We start from the raw sequence: 19,827 nt of genomic DNA on the forward strand, positions 1-19,827 counted from the left end.
GGCCTTACCAGTACTCAGACATAGCACGTTATCATTGCCACACACCACCCCATGGCTTTTGGGCAGAGGTCACATTAGCCTGTCTGGATCTACCAATTATAATATTTAAATACTAACTTTTCTACACGTATATATTAATATTGGTCCATTTTGGTCAACCCCACACATCCTTAGGTTCTTATGGGCATTAACCAAACATGTATATTCTGTTCCTATGAGCATACATAGGAATATCTCAGCTTTAATACATCTCGTGTACTTAGGTAGGGCTCAGTCTCTTGTGATTGCCATTTTACATTGCATATTAAGTTCCATTAAGTCATTATGGTGTCAAGAACGACAACTACGCCACATCACAGGCTGTCTCAGATGAGCACCCCGCACAGCACACACGGTTCTGGTTCGTACCGTGACACGGGGAGGCAGAAATTACTCATGTGACATCTTGCTCTTCCCAGACTTTTTGCAATCACATCACACAGGCGTTCGGAGAGTGCCAGCTCCTCTGGGTAGAGCTGCTCGTACCGGCTGCCAATCTGCATGCACATGACTCTGGCTCTGCTAAAGATGGTATTTGAGAGGGATCGCTGCCAGCATTCACCAAGCAGCTCTACAAACTAACTGTTCGGTGTCAGCACAATCTGAGCGTGTGGAAGAGTTTGAAAGGGCTGTGTTTTTTATGAGCAAATGCTAATTCGGTTGTATTAAAGAAGTACAACATCAATAAGGTGAGCAAGAACACGTGAAAAGGCAAGTTTGATGCTGAAAGATCAGCAGTGCTATCACAGATTAGTAGACCCAGTGCTGTGTCGTGACATGGAATACTTTTTTCTGTCTATCAGTTTTATTCTTTAGAGGACAGGGTTCAGACAAATGCCTCAGGAGTGTTTATTTTGAGAATCAAGGCAAATAAGCCTTTTGCTGTCTGATAAGTATTAACAGATTATCCACACTAATTAACTGAAAACGTTAAGTTCCTCAGTTTTACAATTCCTTCATTTTTAGTGGAAGGACAACATCAGTGTCAACTGCCTGTAAGACAATACTACTCTTTCAGTGTGCAAAGGTATCTTAGCCTCGTCATGACTGACAATCAGCTTCCAAAAGCTCCTGAAGTCAAAGTAACATTTTTTTTCCATAAACTGTAATAACAACTGCGTTATCTGCTGGTTTCAATGACCGCTGTGAAGCTGGTAGAAAAAAAAAAACAGAAAGATTCATTTCATCACCGAAACAGAGAAACTACTGCCAGTTATTTGGAACATCACAGAAATTCCAGAGTTGTACAAAGACTCTCAGCAGCGCCAGGGAGTGTCATTCACCAACAAAAACAATATGACATCATCACACACTTATCTGCTTGCCAGCGATGGGGTCAACTTTGTTTGTACAACAGTTGAGTATCGTATCGTTTGCGTGCATCTTCTGATTCTGCCACTCTAGAACCCATAATCACTTCATGTGGGCGTGACAGAATTGTCTTGAAAACAAGATTAATACTATCCAATGTTAAGTTTTATTTTTTGAAAGATACTGGATTTTATAAGTATATCTACTTCTGAAAAAGGACTGCTATGAATTCCTTTGCTGGTCTGCAGGCAGTAGATGCTGCTCTGCTCTCAAAAGCACTGTCCTTAACAGGTGCTGACTGCTGGATTAACTGACCTTGTGGGGAACTGACGCAGGGCTTCCTGCTTTCATTCATAGGCTTTTGGTCAGAGAATCAGTTTTGGATAATGTTTGAGATTCCTTCAAGCATGGCTCAGCAGATACTCTATTCTAATTTACTCAGGTTATTGATTGAATCCCCCACACATTCTGATTCAACAGGAAGAATCAGAATGGATCTGATTCAGGAAAGATCTGATTCAACAGCACTCCCCAAAGAGAAAACATTTTCTCTCTTTTCCTTAGAAAGCAAGGACCTACTCATAGCTCTCCCTAAAAGGAACCTAAGAAGAAATTTTTAAGCGTATGCAGAGTATTCACAATTGACCTGCCAACGCTGTGGTTGTTCAGCTGTCTGTTTAGCTTCATTAGAAGCAAGAACAAGTTCTGCTGTAACACACAAGGAGTGAAAAAAAAGGTAGTCAAGAAGGTTTACAAGGAAGAACACCCTTTAGCTCTACGCTTTAAGAAAACAAGGGTTTGACAGAGCCAACTTATAACAGCTGAACAAAGGAATTAAAATATCTGAGGGTTAATGAGCAGAGTAAATGAAATACTTCTTAGATAGTTATTAGCTAATTACAGTAGAGATTGCATGTATGAGGGTGTAAAGCTCTGAATACCTGTCTTTGGTCTTAGAGCATAGACAAAATGCCATGGAAGAAACACACAAGTCCCTTCAATTTAACCTGCAGAACATGAATCATCTAATGGCAGTATATAACAGGAGAACATTCAAGCACGGCTTTGAGCTCATTCATGGTATTCATTTGTTTCTTTGCTTTAGGGAGCTGAATTAGTCTAAACATTTCTTGGGATAACAAGTTCTTCCAATTCCATGAAACAAATTGCCTTCAACACTGTTCCTCCAGAAAAGTCTTTAATTTACCTTTTTCTTTCCCTGTCAGGGGTGAGCACTCTGTCATAACTATAAGCTAATGCTGAAAAGCAGTACATAACCACTAGACACAGTGTGCAACCCTGGAAACAAAAGGAGACAAAATCATCACAGTGAAGTACGGTGCTCCAGAAGAACAATCACAAAGACACAAAAAATCCCCAAGGTGTTATGAATGACTGTATTCAAAAAGAAAAAGAAAGTTTTTAATGCTCAAGAAAATTAGAGGAAAAAAGTTAATACAGTTCTGACAACAACAAAAAAAAATCAGCCCCTATTTATGCTTCGCCATTAAGAAAATAATGATTACAAATAGGTCCTATTCCATCCAATTTCCTTCTCCTCTATGCTTGCTAATGTAACCCAAATTTCCCCCCCTCCAGCTTTTAAGAACACTAACAAAATCACAGGTTTCCTTAGGAGACGGGGGAAGGAAGAAACGGTTGCTCAAGTATTGTAAGAAAGGATGTCAGGAAACCAAAAGCACGTGCTACCAATACACAGCAGATTTCCAAGTAAAGCAGCGTGCAATTCTTGCACCACCATTGCTAGAAAATGGTGTTAACGTGGCACTTATACAGCTAAAGTAGCTTACAACATCAGTTTTCCAGGTTCCTACTCAGATTTATTTTTATCTTCTCATGCAGAAACCAAAATGCATAGCACTACATTTTTAAGGAAATATGCAGGCATACTCTTGATGTAAAAGGAATCTAAAATGGGCACAGAAGAGACAGGTTTGGGACCAGAATCAATCTAGCACGTTAGTATTATCTGGTAAACTATTGTCTTTGCTGCTCTAACATCAATGACACCTCCAGAATCCTGGGGGAAGGGAAAGAAAAGAAAAAAAAGACTTCAACTTTGAAAGGCTGCTCTTACTAAGTATTGCTTTTGTTAATTTAATTCACAAGAACAAGATGGCAGGTGTCGTCCTTCTGAAGGGTGCTTCACCTGAAGGCAAACAGTAAGAAGGAGCAGAAGGGCATTTCTAAATCATTACTTAGCTGCTGAGAACAAGAGCAACTGGCAGCTGGTTTAGGAGTACTGACCAGCTACTCTCATTTGTTCTTTTCTTTTGCCTCCCACCCTGCAGGGAACAGCCAGAATTCAGAGCTTGAAATGCACATTCTGAAGAAATCAGTCAAGAGTTTGACAGCTAAGAAAGAGTAAAACGTCTCACTTTATAGACAGACTATAGGCTTTAGTCTTCAGGCTTCATGTTTACGCTATTTCTAAAAGAATCTGGTGTGCAATTAAGAATCAAGATCTTCCTCTCTCTGATCAACACAGGTTCAGATCTAATGTATGGAAATCAAAATTCATCTCACATGGTTTTCACGTGCTGTAGTTACCTCTGTCCTGCTTTCAGGACTTGCTCCAGAGAACAATCACTACTAGACCTGCTACAAGGTCGGCACATCGCTAATTTCAGCCAAGTGCCACCATCTTGCAGCTTAGGAAACCCAGCTTTCCCCTGACCAGTGCTGGGAACAAAGCACACTGACATGGCAGAAAGGGAACTGCCTCCTACTACTGGTATACACTAGAGTCATCACTTGCACAAAGAGATGAAAGACTTCACAGAGGTCTTCCTGAGCATAATACCATGGAGCTGACTTGGAGTGAGTATCTTCTGCAATGAATCAGTCACTACAAGAGCTGGCAAGCTCATTGTACTTTAATTGCTTGTCACTGCAAAGTTAGGGTTAATACCTGACATGACAGCTAATCTCTCTTCTTTGAAAGTCTATGATTATTCTCTCAGAACCAACAAAGTAAGGTGTTTTTGTTAGAATTACAGAGTTTTAGCACATCTTCCTATCTGTCAGTTAGCATCTCAAACACAGCCGAACCAATTTGTACCATCTATGACCTGATTTGTTTCTTTTCTATATATTCTCTTTGCACGGACACAATGCAACGAGTTTTAACTCAGCATGCACATGAAGCTCAGCTCTGCCAAAAAAAAAAAAAAAGTTGTAACAAACAACAAACAGTATGAGAGATTTTCGGGCCCAAGAATCAATATGCAGCAACTGTAATCCTTTGAGTCAGTTTTGAACAAGGGACCCGCAGTAACATCCACCAAGCTCCCCAGAACAGTAACACAGCCACAGCTTTTATTTCAAACTGTGTGTTTGGCATTTGACTTTTCAATCACAGACTTACTTTGACACTGTGTGAATGCGGAAGCCTTTCCTCACCTTTAATGTGGCAGCCAAGCTGGCCATGTGTTCATTCAGAGTGCTCTCCGACTCCTTGTAAGTCAGGCAGGTGAACTGATACTCCTCTGGATCAAAGGCATCTGCTCCCTGCTGCTCCACGTCGTTAGCTACCCCATCATAATAATCCTCAATATCCCCTGGATCCTCATCCTCCTCCTCCTCCTCGCAATTAGGGTCATAATCCTCTTCATTGCTGTCAGAGCCCTGGCTGTTCATGTCCACGGACATCTTAATGCCCTGTCAAACTGCAGACCAGGAAAGCAATTGCAGCGTCTTGTTCTCCTCCACACTTTATTGTTCCTTTGATTTCATCTGAGCTCTGTCTCCTAAAGGAGGGAAAAACAATTTTTTTCTGTTGCCTAAGAAATGGTAAGAGGCCACGTCAGCATCATACAGGTGATCCAACAGACCAGAAAAGAGCAACCCAAGACCAAAGATTTTGCTGCACGGGTCCCCGGTTGGGATCTGCTGCAACAACTCATGCACTTGCAAGACCACGGCTGCTCTGACAGGCAATGTCTAAAACCTGAGAGAGGGTGTTATTACATGGCTGCATCACCATCCACGAGGGTCCCAGGATTTCATCATTTGGAAAGGGGCTCCATAACCTTCATCACATATCTTTTCAGAAATGCATCTAGATTTACAACATTACGATTTTACCAACAGATGCAGAAAAGCATCATCTGCATTTTGTCAACAGAAAAAAAAAACCAAACACCTTAGCTATGATCACCGGAGCTAGGAAGGTAACCTGTGGTACCCAGTACAAGTCCACATTGCTTCAGAAACACAGAATTCAGTGGGACTTTGGAAAACACGACGGGCAAATACACTTTTCTTATGCACCTAATTTAACAGTCTTCAATACCATCTCAAAGAAACAGTGAAATTAGTCAAGCAAAACCTCATTAAGGGGATTAACATGATGTGCCTTGGGCCTTACAGAATATATTAAATAAATAAAAGACAATTAAAACACATTTTTTTTATGTACAAAAATTTATAGATGAAAGTTGTGTTTTCTACAGGCAGCATATGTTCGGTTTCTCTTTTATATATATATATATATATGGCATTTCACATCATTACGTTGTTAACTCTGATACTTGCACATATACACCCACAGTTTCACAATTTGTAGCTGCCAGGGAAACCATAACGAAGCTTTGACACTGCTGACTTTAGAGCACAGGAAATCTCTACCATGAGTTTTCATTACTTTTCCTCAACTCATTTGTTTTCTGGTTGCACTAAACTGAGCAGGCAGCACAAATAAACCATGAAGAGATGTGATGTACCTTCGATCTGAGAAGCTGCAGCGACTTCAGCAGACACAAACCTCCTCCAGTGAGACAGGCTGAAGGCCAGGAGCTAATTATATTATCCCAAGCATTCTGGTTTCCAATTCCTTTGCCTCTTGATTTCTGAGCTATTCACAACAGAACATACAGATAATTTATATCACTGCCTCCTGCAGAAGTCCAAAGGAGCAGAGGTACTATCTCTCCATAATGGAAGGCTCCAGATGTGAAATCTGATTTTGCAGACATAAGGCAAACCTGCACTGCCCCTCTGTCCATCCTGCTTAGGGTTCACAGTTCAGCTCTGGGTTTAACCTGCATCAACACAGACCCCTTGCATAAAAGATATAATGGATCTTTGCTGTTAAATTCTACGTTAAAAGAGTTACTCACGTGAGAACCTAAAACCAGCCTACTACAGAGGTAACAGTAGCTAAACGTGTGACAGCTCTGCTCAGCAAACCTCAGAGCATCACAAAGTCCAAGCTCGTTTCTCCAGCCAGAAAAGTTAGACTTGATCAGATCATCCCACACTTCAGAGACAGAAGAAAACCACCACGTTTAAACCCCAGCCCTCAGTATATTGCGATACATCTCAGAGCAACAAGGTGCCTTGGTAAGACAAGGGGCCTGCAAGGACCTGAGCAGTTACACACCAGCCCCAGTGGGGAGGCACAAGCAGAGTCCTTCCTCTGTGCTGCCAACATCTACTCGAACAAACGGAGGAACTGTTTGCATGGGCAAATCAGACATGTCATGCAGAAAACAGCCTGCAGGCTGGACGCCTTTTGTGAGCCCTGTCACAACATTCTGGGAAAGAGTTCACTTCCAGCATAACTTACTGACAGACGGATGTGTGTGAATGACAGAAGACGACTAAAGCTTCTGTGGAGAAAACAAAGGGAAGAAAACAAGCAGCGTAACTCGCCTCGCTCTCATAACACTCAGCCTAACGCCCTCAGATCCAAACATGAGCTCTCTGAATACAAAGTAAGACAAGACATAGCTAATACTGATAGCACTTGTTTTTAAGACAGGAAATATGATAAACTCAAAAGAGAGGGTCAAAAGAACAAAGAGGGTTTGGAGTAATTTAATTAATATCATAACCCTAAAGATCAGGTTATAAAATTTTAAACAATATTTGGGTTACTTTCCTACCCAGAACATGAGGTCCTACTGCGTCACCTCCATCCAAAGCACTCCTCATCCTCCTTAACACTGATGTCATCACCCAGCCTCCCCTTGCCTTGCTCCAGAGCCTGGGAACGCACCTACAGCCCCACTCAGCACCTATCAGCCCAGATGGGATGCCCCATACTGAGTTCTGATTTGAAACATGCTTCTTCTTTAGCAAGATCTCTAGAAATAAACACTTTCAGCCCTGCTACCAGCAGTCTCTAACCTCTCCGCTACCGGGCAGTGAATTACCACATCCTACTGTGCATCTCACCTCACTGCGTCACTCTTCTCTGATTTACACCCTCTGTATCTACCTCTATGGGATTCCCCTAACAAGTCCTCTGGAAGATGCTCCTCTCCTGTTACTTTTTCTGTAGCTATCTCACAAAATCCACATATTTCTGTGGATATTTCTTCTCTCATTTCCTCAATAATCATTCTGAAGCAAGCAAAGAGTTACCCTGGTGTGCCTTCCACACCACCTCTCTGTGTAACTTCACCTTCTCTCCTCCAAACCTCTGCACAGCCCCAGCTGCACGCTGCCATCGATGTTAATCACATCCCTGTCCGTGTCACCCCAGCCCGTAATCCCGGGATCATCTTCAGCCGCTACCTCGCACACACGGTGGGCACACCTCTCTGCTTCCTTCTCCGCTGAGATTTCCCATGGGAATTTTTCATCCCAGGAGTGAGAAAGCAGGCCAGCAGCCCCCAGCCCTCCCGTACAGCTGACAGCAGGGATCTCCCCGGGAATCCGCCCGCTCCCCGCACGCCTCAGGCTTTGTTCGGTCCCCTGCGCCTGCCCTAACGCGAGGACTTCATTCCCTCCCGGCCTACCATCACTTGTACCAAGTTACCTCACGCGTGCCCACACGAGCCTCCCTCCCTCCCCCCTGCTCGCAGCACCCTATGAGAGAACAGAGCGCAGTTTAAGCCTCCTCAGCCCTTTGCCACGGGTGCAGGAACAGCCCCGCACCGCCTGCGGACGGGGACTGCGCGGCCATCCCCCGCCAGGCCTGCGGTGCCCCCCGGGGCAGCACCGAGGCGGCAGCGGGCCCTCCGCCCGGCTCACTCCCGCCCGGCAGCGGCAGCCTCTCCCCACTCCCCGCCGAGGCCCCCGAGCAGAGCCGGGCGGCACACCGCGGGCACTCCGCTCCCCGCGGCTCGGCAGCCCCGCACTTACCGGCGAGCACGGCGGGCGGGGGAGGCAGGGAGCGGCGCCCCGGGCTCCTCCTGCCGGGCCACCGCTGCCTGCGCGCCGGAAGCCCCAACCTCCGCGCTCCGTCACTTCCGCCGGGCAGGGCCGCGGCCTCCGGGCCGCACCACCGCCGCGGGCCGCGGGAGGGGGGGACGGCGGAACCACCGGGGTGGGGAAGCGGGAGCGAGCCTAGGGCTTCCACTCGGCGCCCTCGCGAGCCGGTGACGCCCGGCGGCCGCGTCGGTGCCGGAGCTCGATGGGATGCCCGCCCAGCCCGCACCGGGCCCGCCGCGCTCCCGCTTGTCCCGCGCCCCCCCGCGTCCCGGCGTGCCGCGCGGCTCGGCACTGGGGTAAAGGTCGCGGGGCGGAGGGGGCGGTGCTCGCGCGGTGGGAACGCTGCGCTCCGGTTCTGTTCTGCGCCCCTCATCGACCGTGACCATGGCGGAACAGCCGCAACCCATCAGCCCCGTGAAGAACTTCTTCGCCGGCGGCTTCGGGGGCGTGTGCTTGGTGTTCGTGGGGCACCCGCTGGACACCATCAAGGTGAGACGGCGCGGAGCCGCCGGGCCGTGCGGCGGGACGGGGCGGGGGAGTGGCGGAGAGAACTACATTTCCCAGCGGGCGCCGCGCGGGGGCAGCAGCACGGTGGCGCGGGAGGACTACGCTTCCCGACGGTAGCTGCGGGGCCGCCGAGGACTACGACTCCCGGCGTGCCTCGCGGAGGGGCTGTGCGGGCCCTGAGCGCCCCCTGCCGGCGTGGAGGCCCCGCAGTCGCAGCGCTCAGCGGGCGTTACCGAAATGCGGCGTTAATTCCGGAGCGTTAGCACTCATTCTCTTCTGCGGAGAATAAATGATGCTAACGCTCTGCAAGCATCGCAAGGTCAGCTTGTGCTGCCCAGCGGTCGCATTGAAGCGCTCTCCCAATCAAAGCTGGGGCAGCAATACTCAATAAAGCAATGCCTTCTTATCCCCTGCCGCCAGGTCAGACTGCAGACCCAGCCCCGGCCGCAGCCCGGCCAGCCGCCGCTCTATTCTGGGACCTTTGACTGCTTCAGGAAGACTCTGACTGGAGAGGTACTGCCACGCTAGTGTGCCATTTGCACCCCTGCCAACAGCGTCAGTTGTTCTGTACATCACAGGAGTGGAATTGTGTGGGAGTGCCCCCCTGCAGGCTATCAAAGTCCCAGGTTATCGCTTGGATTGACTAATAAACGTTTTTCATCAGTTTACGCAGCTCGATGGCAGATCTCATTGGGAATACTTCGGATCCGCTCATTCCAAATCTCTCTTGTGGTTCAAAATATCACAGTGTCACTGTCTACAGAGTTCAGGACTAGACTTAATGTTGGCTTTGTTGTAGGCAGTGGGCTCGTGCTGTCTTTGGTATTTGGAGTTGGCAATGGAAGTTCTAAAATAGGCAGTGACTTCTGTTGGTTCAAGCCGTGCTTTTACTTTCTTCTGTGATGTATTCTGCCATCTGTGAGAAGGCAGAGAAGCGTTCATTTGAGTTAATAGATACGTGTATATGTATGTTTTCGTGGAGCATTTACAGTAGTTTTGTTTGGTCTTCAGAAGGCAGACAGAAGCTGTCACTCCTCAATCAGTGGTACCACGTGATTGAACCATAGTCTGTTTTGTTTTTAGAAAGGCACGCAGCCTTGATTTAAAGACATGAAGTGACACGGAGTCCACTTGACTGCTTCCTAAGATTATCCAGCAGCTATTTACCATTGGGAAATAATGACTTTAAAGGCCTGGTGTTCATTTACTCACGTTAAGGCTGATTTCTGACCACTGGATCTTGTTAGGTAACCCTCCATGAAATGAACAATCTGTCTCATATCTGAAATCTACATTTGTGACAGTATTTCACAGGTTGTTATATAACCAAAACAAGCCTCACTTCCATGGTCTCTCCCACAAAGCACTGAGATGCTTTGCTAGCTCTGAATTCCACGCAGTTTTTAACACCCCTGCTGAAGCACGGACGTCAGAGCTGAGCTGTAATAATAGCCTTCTGATGTCGAGTTCAGTCGAGTAAAGCTGCCTCTCTACTCCTACTCAGTGCTCATCTGTCTTTGTATGGAAAACTGCTGAACCTCTGTGCCTTTTGTTTCCAGTTGTTCACGGGAAGACTGAGCAGGAGAGTCTGATCTTTGTCAGCCAGGCTGGATTTCATTGCAGAGTCGGCTATATCTCTACACATACAAACGCCCACTGGGACATACTGACTTATTTTGGGCAAGGGAGAGGATGAATGGATGGACTAGCAAATATTTAACTTGTGCGTGTAGCCTTTATCTAGAAAGATAAGTCCTTTTTATAAGAAAAACATTCAGTTCAAAGGTAAGATAGATGAAGTAAACACTGCTGTTGGGATCTGCATTAGAATTTTTGTGTATGTGTAGCCTGGTGTATGGGAACTGTTGAATCACAGCCTGAACCTCTGATTGACCTCCTGAGGCGAGCGCTGAGTCAGCTGCAGGGCACAGGTGAACGCAATTTCACCTGGGTGACCGGAAGGGGTGGAGCCTGGCTGCACCCACAGAGACCCCATTTAAGGGCTGACTCCCAAGGAGGAAGGGTCTCTAGCTGGAGATCATTCCTTTTGAAGCCCTTCAGTGTGAGCCCAGGACATGGGTAAGATCTTTATTTTGTTACTCCTTTGTAATGCAATAATCTCTCTGGTCCAATACCTGTATACCTGTTTGCCATGCACCTGGTGAAGAGAAACATCTTATGGAAGGAAGAGTAGTTTGCTCTTGAACTCATTCTAAACTGAATTTGTGTGGGGAGTAAAGTAGTTCACATCGATGTCCCTGGCTCTTCCTTTACCAGATCTCAGGCTCAGCAGAGTTCGTACTACTGCATTTGATGTCTTTCTGATAAAGCATATCTGCATTTTTTTTGTGTGTATCTGAAAGGGAGGACTTTTGACACAAACTGATAGGGCTGTCATTCAGGTGGCTTTTAACTTAACTTCCTTGTACTTGAGATGTAAGTACAGGATGAGTAGAATTGGAATAGAAAGGTGTTAAAGATTACACTATTTTCTGGGAAGGATAGCTTTCCTCTGAAACAGTTAAACAGGTATAATCATAAATGAGCAATAGATCCCATTGTTATTCTGATTAGTATGACTGACTTGCTGATACTATCCTATAATATAGCATTTTGCTGTTCAGTAAACTAGAACATGCACAAAGCTTATGCAAAAACAAGTAATTCATGCAATGTTTTCTGCAGGGAGTCCGAGGCTTGTACAGAGGAATGGCAGCCCCTATTATTGGGGTGACACCCATGTTTGCTGTGTGCTTCTTTGGATTTGGCTTGGGAAAAAGACTCCAACAGAAAAAACCTGATGACATTTTGACGTGAGTTCCTGAGTTAAGTGGACAGTTGGGAAAGGCACCGTAAGGCTCCTCCAGTTTCCTGTATTGTCATCCTTTGATTTGTGGTGTAAATTTGTCTTTTCTCCTAGGCTATAAATATAGTTCTAAAAAATAAAACACTCGCGTGTTTTAATGCTTCTGGAAGCGTGGGACTGATGGCACGGGCTAAAAACAGACACCAAGTGGGCAGGTGCTATGCAGTTCCCCTTCTACGCAAGAAAGAGCCATTAAGGAACAATTCCGTTTTAGATGAGTACAGCGTGAGTTATATAACAATTGCCTTCGAACACTCACTATTAATGGAAACTATGGAATAAATAAATTCATAGTCAGGCAGCCTTGACAAAATTGACATTCATGGATCCCAGTTCTCTTCCCTGCTGGTTTTGACTTTTGCTGCGTCTTTAGTTTAGGGTAGAACAGTGGCCATAGAAATGCTTTGTTATTCATTTCAGAAAAGCAGAGTTTATGAGCAGCCCTCCTCTCAGGCACATTTGAGAGAAGGGAAGCTGAGAAAACTTTGTATCGCTCTCTCCAGGTGGATTTAGGATTGAGGAAAGCCCTCACCCATAAAGTGCTCCCTTAACTCCTTTGTTGTATTGTGATTTATAGCTCCCCAGAATAGAACTGTAGCTTAGCAACATTTTATTCTATTATTTGTGCAATACATAGGAGCCCTGTCAGAAAGCAGGAGTTCAGTGTGTTGAGCCAAGCGTGGCAGGGTGGGCAGGAATGGTTTCTGTTGGAGCCTTGACCGGGCAGGGCTGTTGCTGGGTGTATGTGGCTCTGCAGCTCGAGCTGCTGTGATAGCAAGGAGGGAGCTCCTTCTGCCTCTGCCACCCTGAGGGAAGCAGGGCAGGGATGCTTGGTGCTGCTTGCTCTCCTTGCTGTCGAGTTTACTAACTTTGCAGACAAGGCTGAAGGGTAAAACCAGGAGTGTGGGTAAGGAACTGAGAACACAGGGAAACAAAGGTAGTGGGCTTATTGCATTGCGTACAACTGTGCTGCATCTTTGGTGCTGCCTTTACACAGTGAGATACTGCATGACAAGGATGGCTGGGCCAAACAGAAAAGTCAGGCTCTTAGCACTGTGGTTCTGGGTCTGAGGCAGGCAGGATGGCAGTACTGATTTTGAAGGGAGGCTTTGGAAAGAAGGAGATTCAGAAAACCTGATAAGTCTGTTCTGTCTTTTCTGGGGCTGAATAATTTTGAGGTGAGTTAGAAAACTCAAAGCTTAGTCTGAGCAGGAGGTGCCTGTAGCGTGGCAGGTGAAGTTCTGAAAGGTCTAGAAGATGGGAGTGGAGAAAATTTAATGGGAATTTAGGAGTAAAGAAAGGTGTAAGGATTGGAAAGCCTGAACAGAATACCATCTCTTGGGCAAATGAAGGGAAGTGAAAGGTGTGGAATTTAATTAAGATATTAGATCTTTTTACTAGGGAAGGTAACAGGAGATTGGATGTCAAAACTGAGATGGAGAAAATTAGCCTCTGCAAGGGATTTCTATAAGAGACTTCATCATGAAAGTAGATGTAGTGTGTGTGGGGATGATGGCAGACTTGACTATGGCACAGGCTGAGGGACTGAGGTTATGGAAGTGAGGCTGCTGGCTGTACAAGCAGGAATGAATGTGGAAGCTGAGATCATTAAGTAGAATGTGGGAGACTGCAAGAAGAAGAGAGTATTGAGAATAAAAGTCAATGGAGAATGCTGTAGCAAAAAATGCAAGTGCAAGGAATACTAGCAAATACGGTAGATGTACAGACCTGAATTAATGGTTGCTGTGGGAACCAGGGCTTTGAATCCTAGAGACCTTAAATGTTTAGGTCTAATTATGCATTGATGAGGCACTTCTGCACTGATCAAAAGCAGTAGATGCACATCTACCTAGTTCCACTACTAGCCTTGTATAAAGCAGAATAACTTTGCAATTCGGGGGTCTTTCTGCCCTTCGTTTCCTCTGTGCTGTGTTGTGTTAGTGTCTCACTTCTGTCTCTTCTGCATAGATATCCTCAGCTGTTTGCAGCTGGCATGTTGTCAGGAGTGTTCACAACAGCAATCATGGCTCCAGGAGAGAGAATCAAGTGCCTTTTACAGGTAAGGCATTGGATGTGGTGACGAATTTAATTTTAGTGGTCTCTCTTGAGGAAAGTATTTCAAAATCCACGGACCAGGTTCTTAATGTTTGGGTGACTCTGGCTGTACACCTCCTGAGGGAGTTTTAAAACATTAGAGAAAAATATAAACCCGAACAAATGAAAATATTGTCTTCAGCAGAGATGAGAAGGTTTGCTTATGTCAGGCTCTCTCGAACTCCATTAGCATGGTGATGGGCGTTCACATTAGTTCTGACAGATATATTATCATGAAAGTTCTATACACAAACAAATGGTTTGAACTTTACTAAATTATTGAAAGGCTACTTTTTGTCTGTGTGAGTGTAAGATTACCTAACTGTCTTCAGTTGCTTCAAACTTAGAGTGGTGAAAAAATAAGGGAGAATCTAGCTACTGCATGGAACAGTACACAAATCCTCAGCTTGAATGAGAGTGCTTTTTGAGGAAATGATGCGGAGGCTTCATATGTAGGAGTGCCTGAAGAATGAGTACGTGCTCTTTCCTCTCTGGAAACATGCACGTGGCTTTCTAATGATTAGCTGAATGATTGTTCACCAGCCAGAAACCTTCACAAGCCAGAAACTGTCACTTTGATCCTTCAGATCCAGGCAGCTACAGGTGAAACTAAATACAGTGGCTCTTTGGACTGTGCAAAACAGCTGTACCGCGAGGCTGGGATTCGCGGCGTGTACAAGGGGACAGTACTCACCCTCATGAGAGGTAACTGATGGAAACATTCTGATGCTGCTTCAGCTTGGGGTACTTGAAGATAAGAAGCCTGACATAGGTCTTGCTGTCACTTTAACCAGTTGGAGATGCTTTCTGTCACTCTTTTATCCTTTTTTGCAGTCCGCAGTTACTCTAGTGCCTCAAAGGGACTGAGAAATAAACATGAGATTTTCAGTGAGTGAGGAAGGGATTAGATGACAAAGATCAGAGGGATGTAGGAAGTAATTAAGATCTGAGAAGCCACGAGGAATTAGAGCCTTCAGAAGCTGAGAACAAAAAGAAAAAAATATGCAGAAGTGGGCTTTTTTTTCCTTCCTTGGAAGAAAGACTGTGACTTCTGTCAATGACTGTTATGCTGATTGATTTAAAAGACGTGATGGTAGCAGCTTGCTTTCTAACCTCTTGAGTGTGGGTTAGACTTTTAGACTGGGATGTTGTGACTGCCCCCACAAAAACAGCCACAAAGTAGCTATGCCAGACAGTGAATCTTCAGGCACATTCTCCTGTTGAACAGGGTTAGACTGTTCCCTGTATTGGGGCAGTGCTTTCCAAGTACAAGGTGAAATTTGTGTTTTGATATCTCAGTTAAGGAACTTGTTCTGTCATCTGCTTCTCATAGTATTAGGAATGCTAGCAGCTCTGTCAGGGTCCATAGCCTGAGACTAATTGCCCAGTTTAGGTATGAGCTAAGAATGGGCTATGGAAGTATCTTTAAAACAAAGCAAAATTGATCAAAACAAAAACATCTGGCTTCATTAGAGCAAATAGTGTGCTAAACTGCTAAAGTTTCTGAACTGATCTAGTCTGCTGCAGAGCAGATAAGAAAGCTTGGAGCTCATGGATTAATGGCCAAGTTACAATCTGATTTGAAGGGCTGCTGACAGAAGTGCTCAAGAACAGGTATTTTTCCAGTTCTTGCCTTTTAGCACCTGCTCTCTTTGGGAAAGTCTGGGTTCCTCTGTCTAGAGTGACAGAATTTGTTTTAGAGAATGCTCAGAAGAGCAATCTGGATGTATTCAGTGTTGTTGCTGAACTGGCATGGGGCTCCTGTGTCTCTAGGCTTCGTTTTGGTTTCCACCACTCACAGATTTTGTTGTTTACCCTCTAGATGTCCCAGCCAGTGGAATGTACTTCATGACGTATGAATGGCTGAAGAACGTTCTGACCCCTGAGGGAAAGAGGTTAGTGAAATCCTAAAGTCAGTGTTTCCTGGGCTTGCTATTTAATTTCCCTAGTTAAGAAGAGATTTAGAGCAGCATCAATAAAACAAAAAATTTAGTCACTCCCTGTGATTAGAGCTCTTTTGGTCTGGAGTTAGCAGACAGAATGATATTCTGGGTTTTGCTCAGAATTTTAGCCCTGGATTTTATTAGCCAAGTAAAGAATACTTGGAGTAGGTCTGTATGCTCCTCCACCCCTCTGTGTGTGCAGAAGTCTATTCTGTTCTTTTGTTTCGTGTCCTGTCCCTGTCTTCACCACCGCTGCAGAGCATTTTGTTCATGCTGCTGAATGAAAGGATTCAAACTTCTGGGCTGGAGTTGGCACACTTTGCAGAGTGCTCTAATCCTTGGTCATCTTGTTCATATTACTGCACTCTTGTCTGTCTGCAGTGTTGTGCAGCCTTCTGGCTATCAGTCAGGCTTGTTGGTTGTCACTTTAGTCAAAATATGTATTGTTTTTTTTTCCTTTTTTTCTCCTCTCTCCTCTGTTTTCCACCCACCCCAACCCTGGCACAGTGTGAGTGACCTCAGTGTGCCGAGGATTCTCTTTGCTGGGGGCTTGGCTGGAATCTTCAACTGGGCAGTTGCCATTCCACCAGATGTGCTGAAATCACGTTTCCAGACCGGTGAGTTGCATGCCAGATTGTCATGGCCACACTCAGCACAGTGCCCCTGGGAATGGGGTGGGCAGTGATGGAAGATGCCATTTGAATATCTTTGGTGGGAGGGAGCCTACCTTGAGTGCTGCTTGAGACAAACACACACACAAAAAAATGGAGTGTGTTTCTAGCTTTCTAGTTGGTTTCCTTGCAAATCGTCAAATCTGGCTCTAATTCTTTCTCTCTGCCCCCCTACTAATATAATGATCCCCATTTTAGATACCTGTTTTGAAACATAAGCATGGAAATCATCATAATAGAACCAAGTGTTGTGACTGTTATATTACAAATGTAAGTCTTTGAAGGGCTTTGCTATTTCACTTCAGACATAGTTGTGTAAATCCTAGTCTGTACTGTCTAAAGTTTACAGTAACTGTGTCTGCCTTGCTGAGAGTACTGCTTTTGGACTAACAGATCTGCTCTTAAGCATCTGTGGCTTAGTTATAGCAGGGGTGGCCCCAGGCCTTTCCATCAGTTTAACAATTTTTTTTGTTGGTTTCTCTGTGAGTGTTTTTCAGTGCATACTTTTACTGAAGCTCTCTGGTAGTCTCTGTCTGCAGGCTTAGCTCTTTGCTGGACATCTCTTGTGAATTACAAATCATGGTGATCCAGTGCAGAGAACCTTGTTGTTTTTTTTCTATGAGCAATGGCTGCTGTGACCATTGGCTGTCATGGAGGGCTGTGTGTGAAATATGTCTCAGCTTTAGGTCCTTGCTCCACAGAGCTAATCAACAGTGCTGCTTTACAGATGGTGTGGTTTATGGTGGTTCTGTTTGACTGGGTTGCTTAGTGGAGTACTTGTTCAGAGGGCTGGCAGAGGGAGTGCTTTCCAGAGAAGTGTCAGGAGAAGGAAGAACCAGTTCCTTCAATAGAATTTTTTTTAACATCTTAGCATATCTGTATAACGTCAGCATTAAAATACCCAGTGATCTGCTGTGCTTCTTGGCTGGGGCATGAGATTAGATCATTTTCTGTTTCTTATAAACTAGCTTTATCAGTTTTTACTGATGACCTTCCTATCTCTCCTAATTGTGGCTTTTGGGAGAGCTGTTCTCAACAGTGAAAGGAACAGCTCAGAGATCCAATCCTGACAAAAGTTGTTCTTCCTTTCTTCTATTCTTCTCCCCCCTCCACCCAAGATGTCTTCATTATGTAGATTTCGGGTTTTTTGTGTTGATGGAGAGCACTTAGCTTCTGTTTACTGGGCTGGTGGTTTGGTTTGTTTGCTTTTGACTGACAAAGGTCATTTTCCCAAGCAGATGTTTTCACAACATAGCTTCAAGCAATGCTTGGATTCCGATGTTGTTTAGATGATCTAGCAGTGTGAACCCGATGAAAATCCTGGGCTATCACTTACTGCCTTTAGTATTTGTGACTGCTGTATGCATTAGCTAATGTGTTTTGTATCGTTTGCAGCTCCTCCAGGAAAATACCCCAATGGCTTTAGAGATGTGCTGAGAGAACTTATCAGAGAGGAAGGAGTTGCATCTCTCTATAAGGGATTCACAGCTGTCATGATCAGGGCATTTCCTGCTAATGCGGTAAGTAAACTGCACTTCCAGATGGGTTTCGGGGACTTTGCCACCCATAGTGAATGTCTGTAGTTTACAGAAGAGATGACAAGCTGCTTATTGTTTTACCATCTCCGTGAGATTCTCATAACTGTAGGTGCTTTTGGCTGTTGATATCCAGGTTTTAAAACGTACCTTAGTCTAGGGCAAACACCAACTGAACCTTCCTTCTAAGCTGTGCATTAAAGCACAGTATTTCTATCTGCTTCTATGTCCACCAGTAGAATACAGAAATGCATGGATAAGTTTGGTCTGGCTTCTCCTTCAATAAATAATGAACCTGAAGGATTAGATGTTCTGCCTATATATAAGAGATTTAGTAGAATTCCTGCCTCTGGTGTAAGACCTTTTTTTTTTTTTTTTGCTCACTTCTCCCTTTCACATCAGCCATGCCAGGTGTTCATACTGCTGCTTTCCAAGCAGTCTGTTGTATTCCATGTATTCTAAATAAGCCTTGTTTGGAATAGGTTATGAGAATCCTTATTTGTTCTGTCCATTTTCTTTTCCAGGCATGTTTTCTTGGTTTTGAAGTTGCTATGAAGTTTCTTAATTGGATTGTACCAGGTCTATGAAGATTATGAAGTCTCTGGAAATTAGAGAGGAGAAGAAAGAGTGCGAGTCTGCCTCAAAGGAATAAATGAATGATCACTTGAAGTTTCAGGAATAATTGCTTGCCTAATACCTTTTTGCCTTCCTCACATTCTTTAGGTGGTGCTATGTGCCATTCAGAAATAAAAGGCGTGACTCCGAAATAGAGTTGATGAAGAGCTAGAGGTGATACACCTGTATTCTGAGCCAATGTACCACAGCAGTAATGCTGTTAACACACACTACACTCACTACCTTAAGTACTTCCTTATGGAAGAAGGAGAGACTTCCAAAAGAAATTCTTTGTTTACTGAAGAGACACGTAGCTATTAATGTTAAGTTGCTTGAAATAATTGTTAGGCAGTATGTACTTAACTCTCAGTGCCTAGGTTAGCAGCTGCACATACTAGTATCTACAAGCAATGTCAAGTAGTGTTCTCATCTTATGCAGTATTTTCAGTTGTGGATGTTTGCATGATGACAGTTGTTTTAATGCTATATGCATATGATGCAGCAAATAAGGAACAAAGCAGGTGAGGTTAGAGTTTTGGTGGGCTGATAGGTATTACAGATACTTAACAGGATATTACACACTGATTTTTCTCTATAGAACTAGGGAAAAATGAATTACGCTTAGACACTTGTTATAAACTTGACTAAGGTAGTCAGTGGGGAAATGTATTTGATTCACCTGAACCCTTTTGTCAGTTTCTTTTCCACTGAACATATCCCAAATGTGCTTTCACAAGTACAGCATGATTCATAGCAGCTCATGATGTACCTGATTCATCAATTGCTGCATCCTGGAGGTTCAATCCCTCACCTAAGAAACTTTAACAGGACTTCTAGGAACTCAATTACTCTGACACAAGGGGAAAATATGAAGGTGACACTGGCTCTGCCATCTCATCTTTTATTCTAACTTTTCTTCAGTTTTCTTGCAATATTATTGAACATTATCACATTTTAATTTGAGAAATTACTAATGCCAAGAGGCAAAAAAGCACCTTCATTTTCTCCTGATTTTGTTGCAGTGTTACCAGAACTCAATAAAGCTGGCTGCTGCTTGGCTTGAA

At 44.6% G+C, this 19,827-nt stretch overlaps 2 protein-coding genes across 7 annotated transcripts in view; one reads left to right on the forward strand and one right to left on the reverse strand.

The window, feature by feature from the left end:
• Window positions 1-8,549, reverse strand: part of ARIH2 (ariadne RBR E3 ubiquitin protein ligase 2) — a 31,339-nt gene extending 22,790 nt beyond the window's left edge. The window contains exons 1-3 of one of the 5 annotated variants that reach the window (XM_015293105.4): window positions 8,464-8,549; window positions 6,096-6,226; window positions 4,774-5,120 (exon numbers count right to left, since the gene is read on the reverse strand). In XM_015293105.4, the coding sequence (XP_015148591.1) occupies window positions 4,774-5,022 (249 nt within the window). In that variant the 5' untranslated portion in view covers window positions 5,023-5,120; window positions 6,096-6,226; window positions 8,464-8,549. Of the gene's footprint in view, window positions 1-4,773; window positions 5,121-6,095; window positions 6,227-6,940 lie in introns of all 5 variants that reach the window. The other 4 variants (XM_025154483.3, XM_046899950.1, NM_001199221.2 and 1 more) reach the window with 4 other exon arrangements.
• A 304-nt stretch (window positions 8,550-8,853) lies between these two features.
• Window positions 8,854-19,827, forward strand: SLC25A20 (solute carrier family 25 member 20). 2 transcript variants are annotated; one of them, XM_414400.8, is made up of 9 exons: window positions 8,854-9,021; window positions 9,460-9,552; window positions 11,725-11,852; window positions 13,874-13,964; window positions 14,587-14,704; window positions 15,822-15,894; window positions 16,450-16,559; window positions 18,009-18,133; window positions 18,673-19,827. In XM_414400.8, exons 1-9 carry the CDS (start codon window positions 8,917-8,919, stop codon window positions 18,733-18,735), a joined length of 906 nt encoding a protein of 301 aa, XP_414400.2. In that variant the 5' UTR covers window positions 8,854-8,916; the 3' UTR covers window positions 18,736-19,827. The 2 variants fall into 2 exon arrangements, with proteins under 2 accessions (XP_414400.2, XP_046756032.1); XM_046900076.1 differs by lacking the exon at window positions 8,854-9,021 and adding an exon at window positions 9,244-9,358.

This window comes from Gallus gallus, chromosome 12, assembly GCF_016699485.2.
Source record: "Gallus gallus isolate bGalGal1 chromosome 12, bGalGal1.mat.broiler.GRCg7b, whole genome shotgun sequence".
In the NCBI taxonomy this organism is placed as follows: domain Eukaryota; kingdom Metazoa; phylum Chordata; class Aves; order Galliformes; family Phasianidae; genus Gallus; species Gallus gallus.

What these genes read in the sequence shown, in the direction of transcription:
- SLC25A20 (XM_414400.8), top strand. Translation starts at nt 8,917, where the DNA reads ATGGCGGAACAGCCGCAACCCATCAGCCCCGTGAAGAACTTCTTCGCC. An exon ending in AGTACTCACCCTCATGAGAG is followed by an intron (nt 14,705 to 15,821) that starts GTAACTGATGGA and finishes TTTACCCTCTAG; the next exon opens with ATGTCCCAGCCAGTGGAATG. An exon ending in GGGCATTTCCTGCTAATGCG is followed by an intron (nt 18,134 to 18,672) that starts GTAAGTAAACTG and finishes TTTCTTTTCCAG; the next exon opens with GCATGTTTTCTTGGTTTTGA.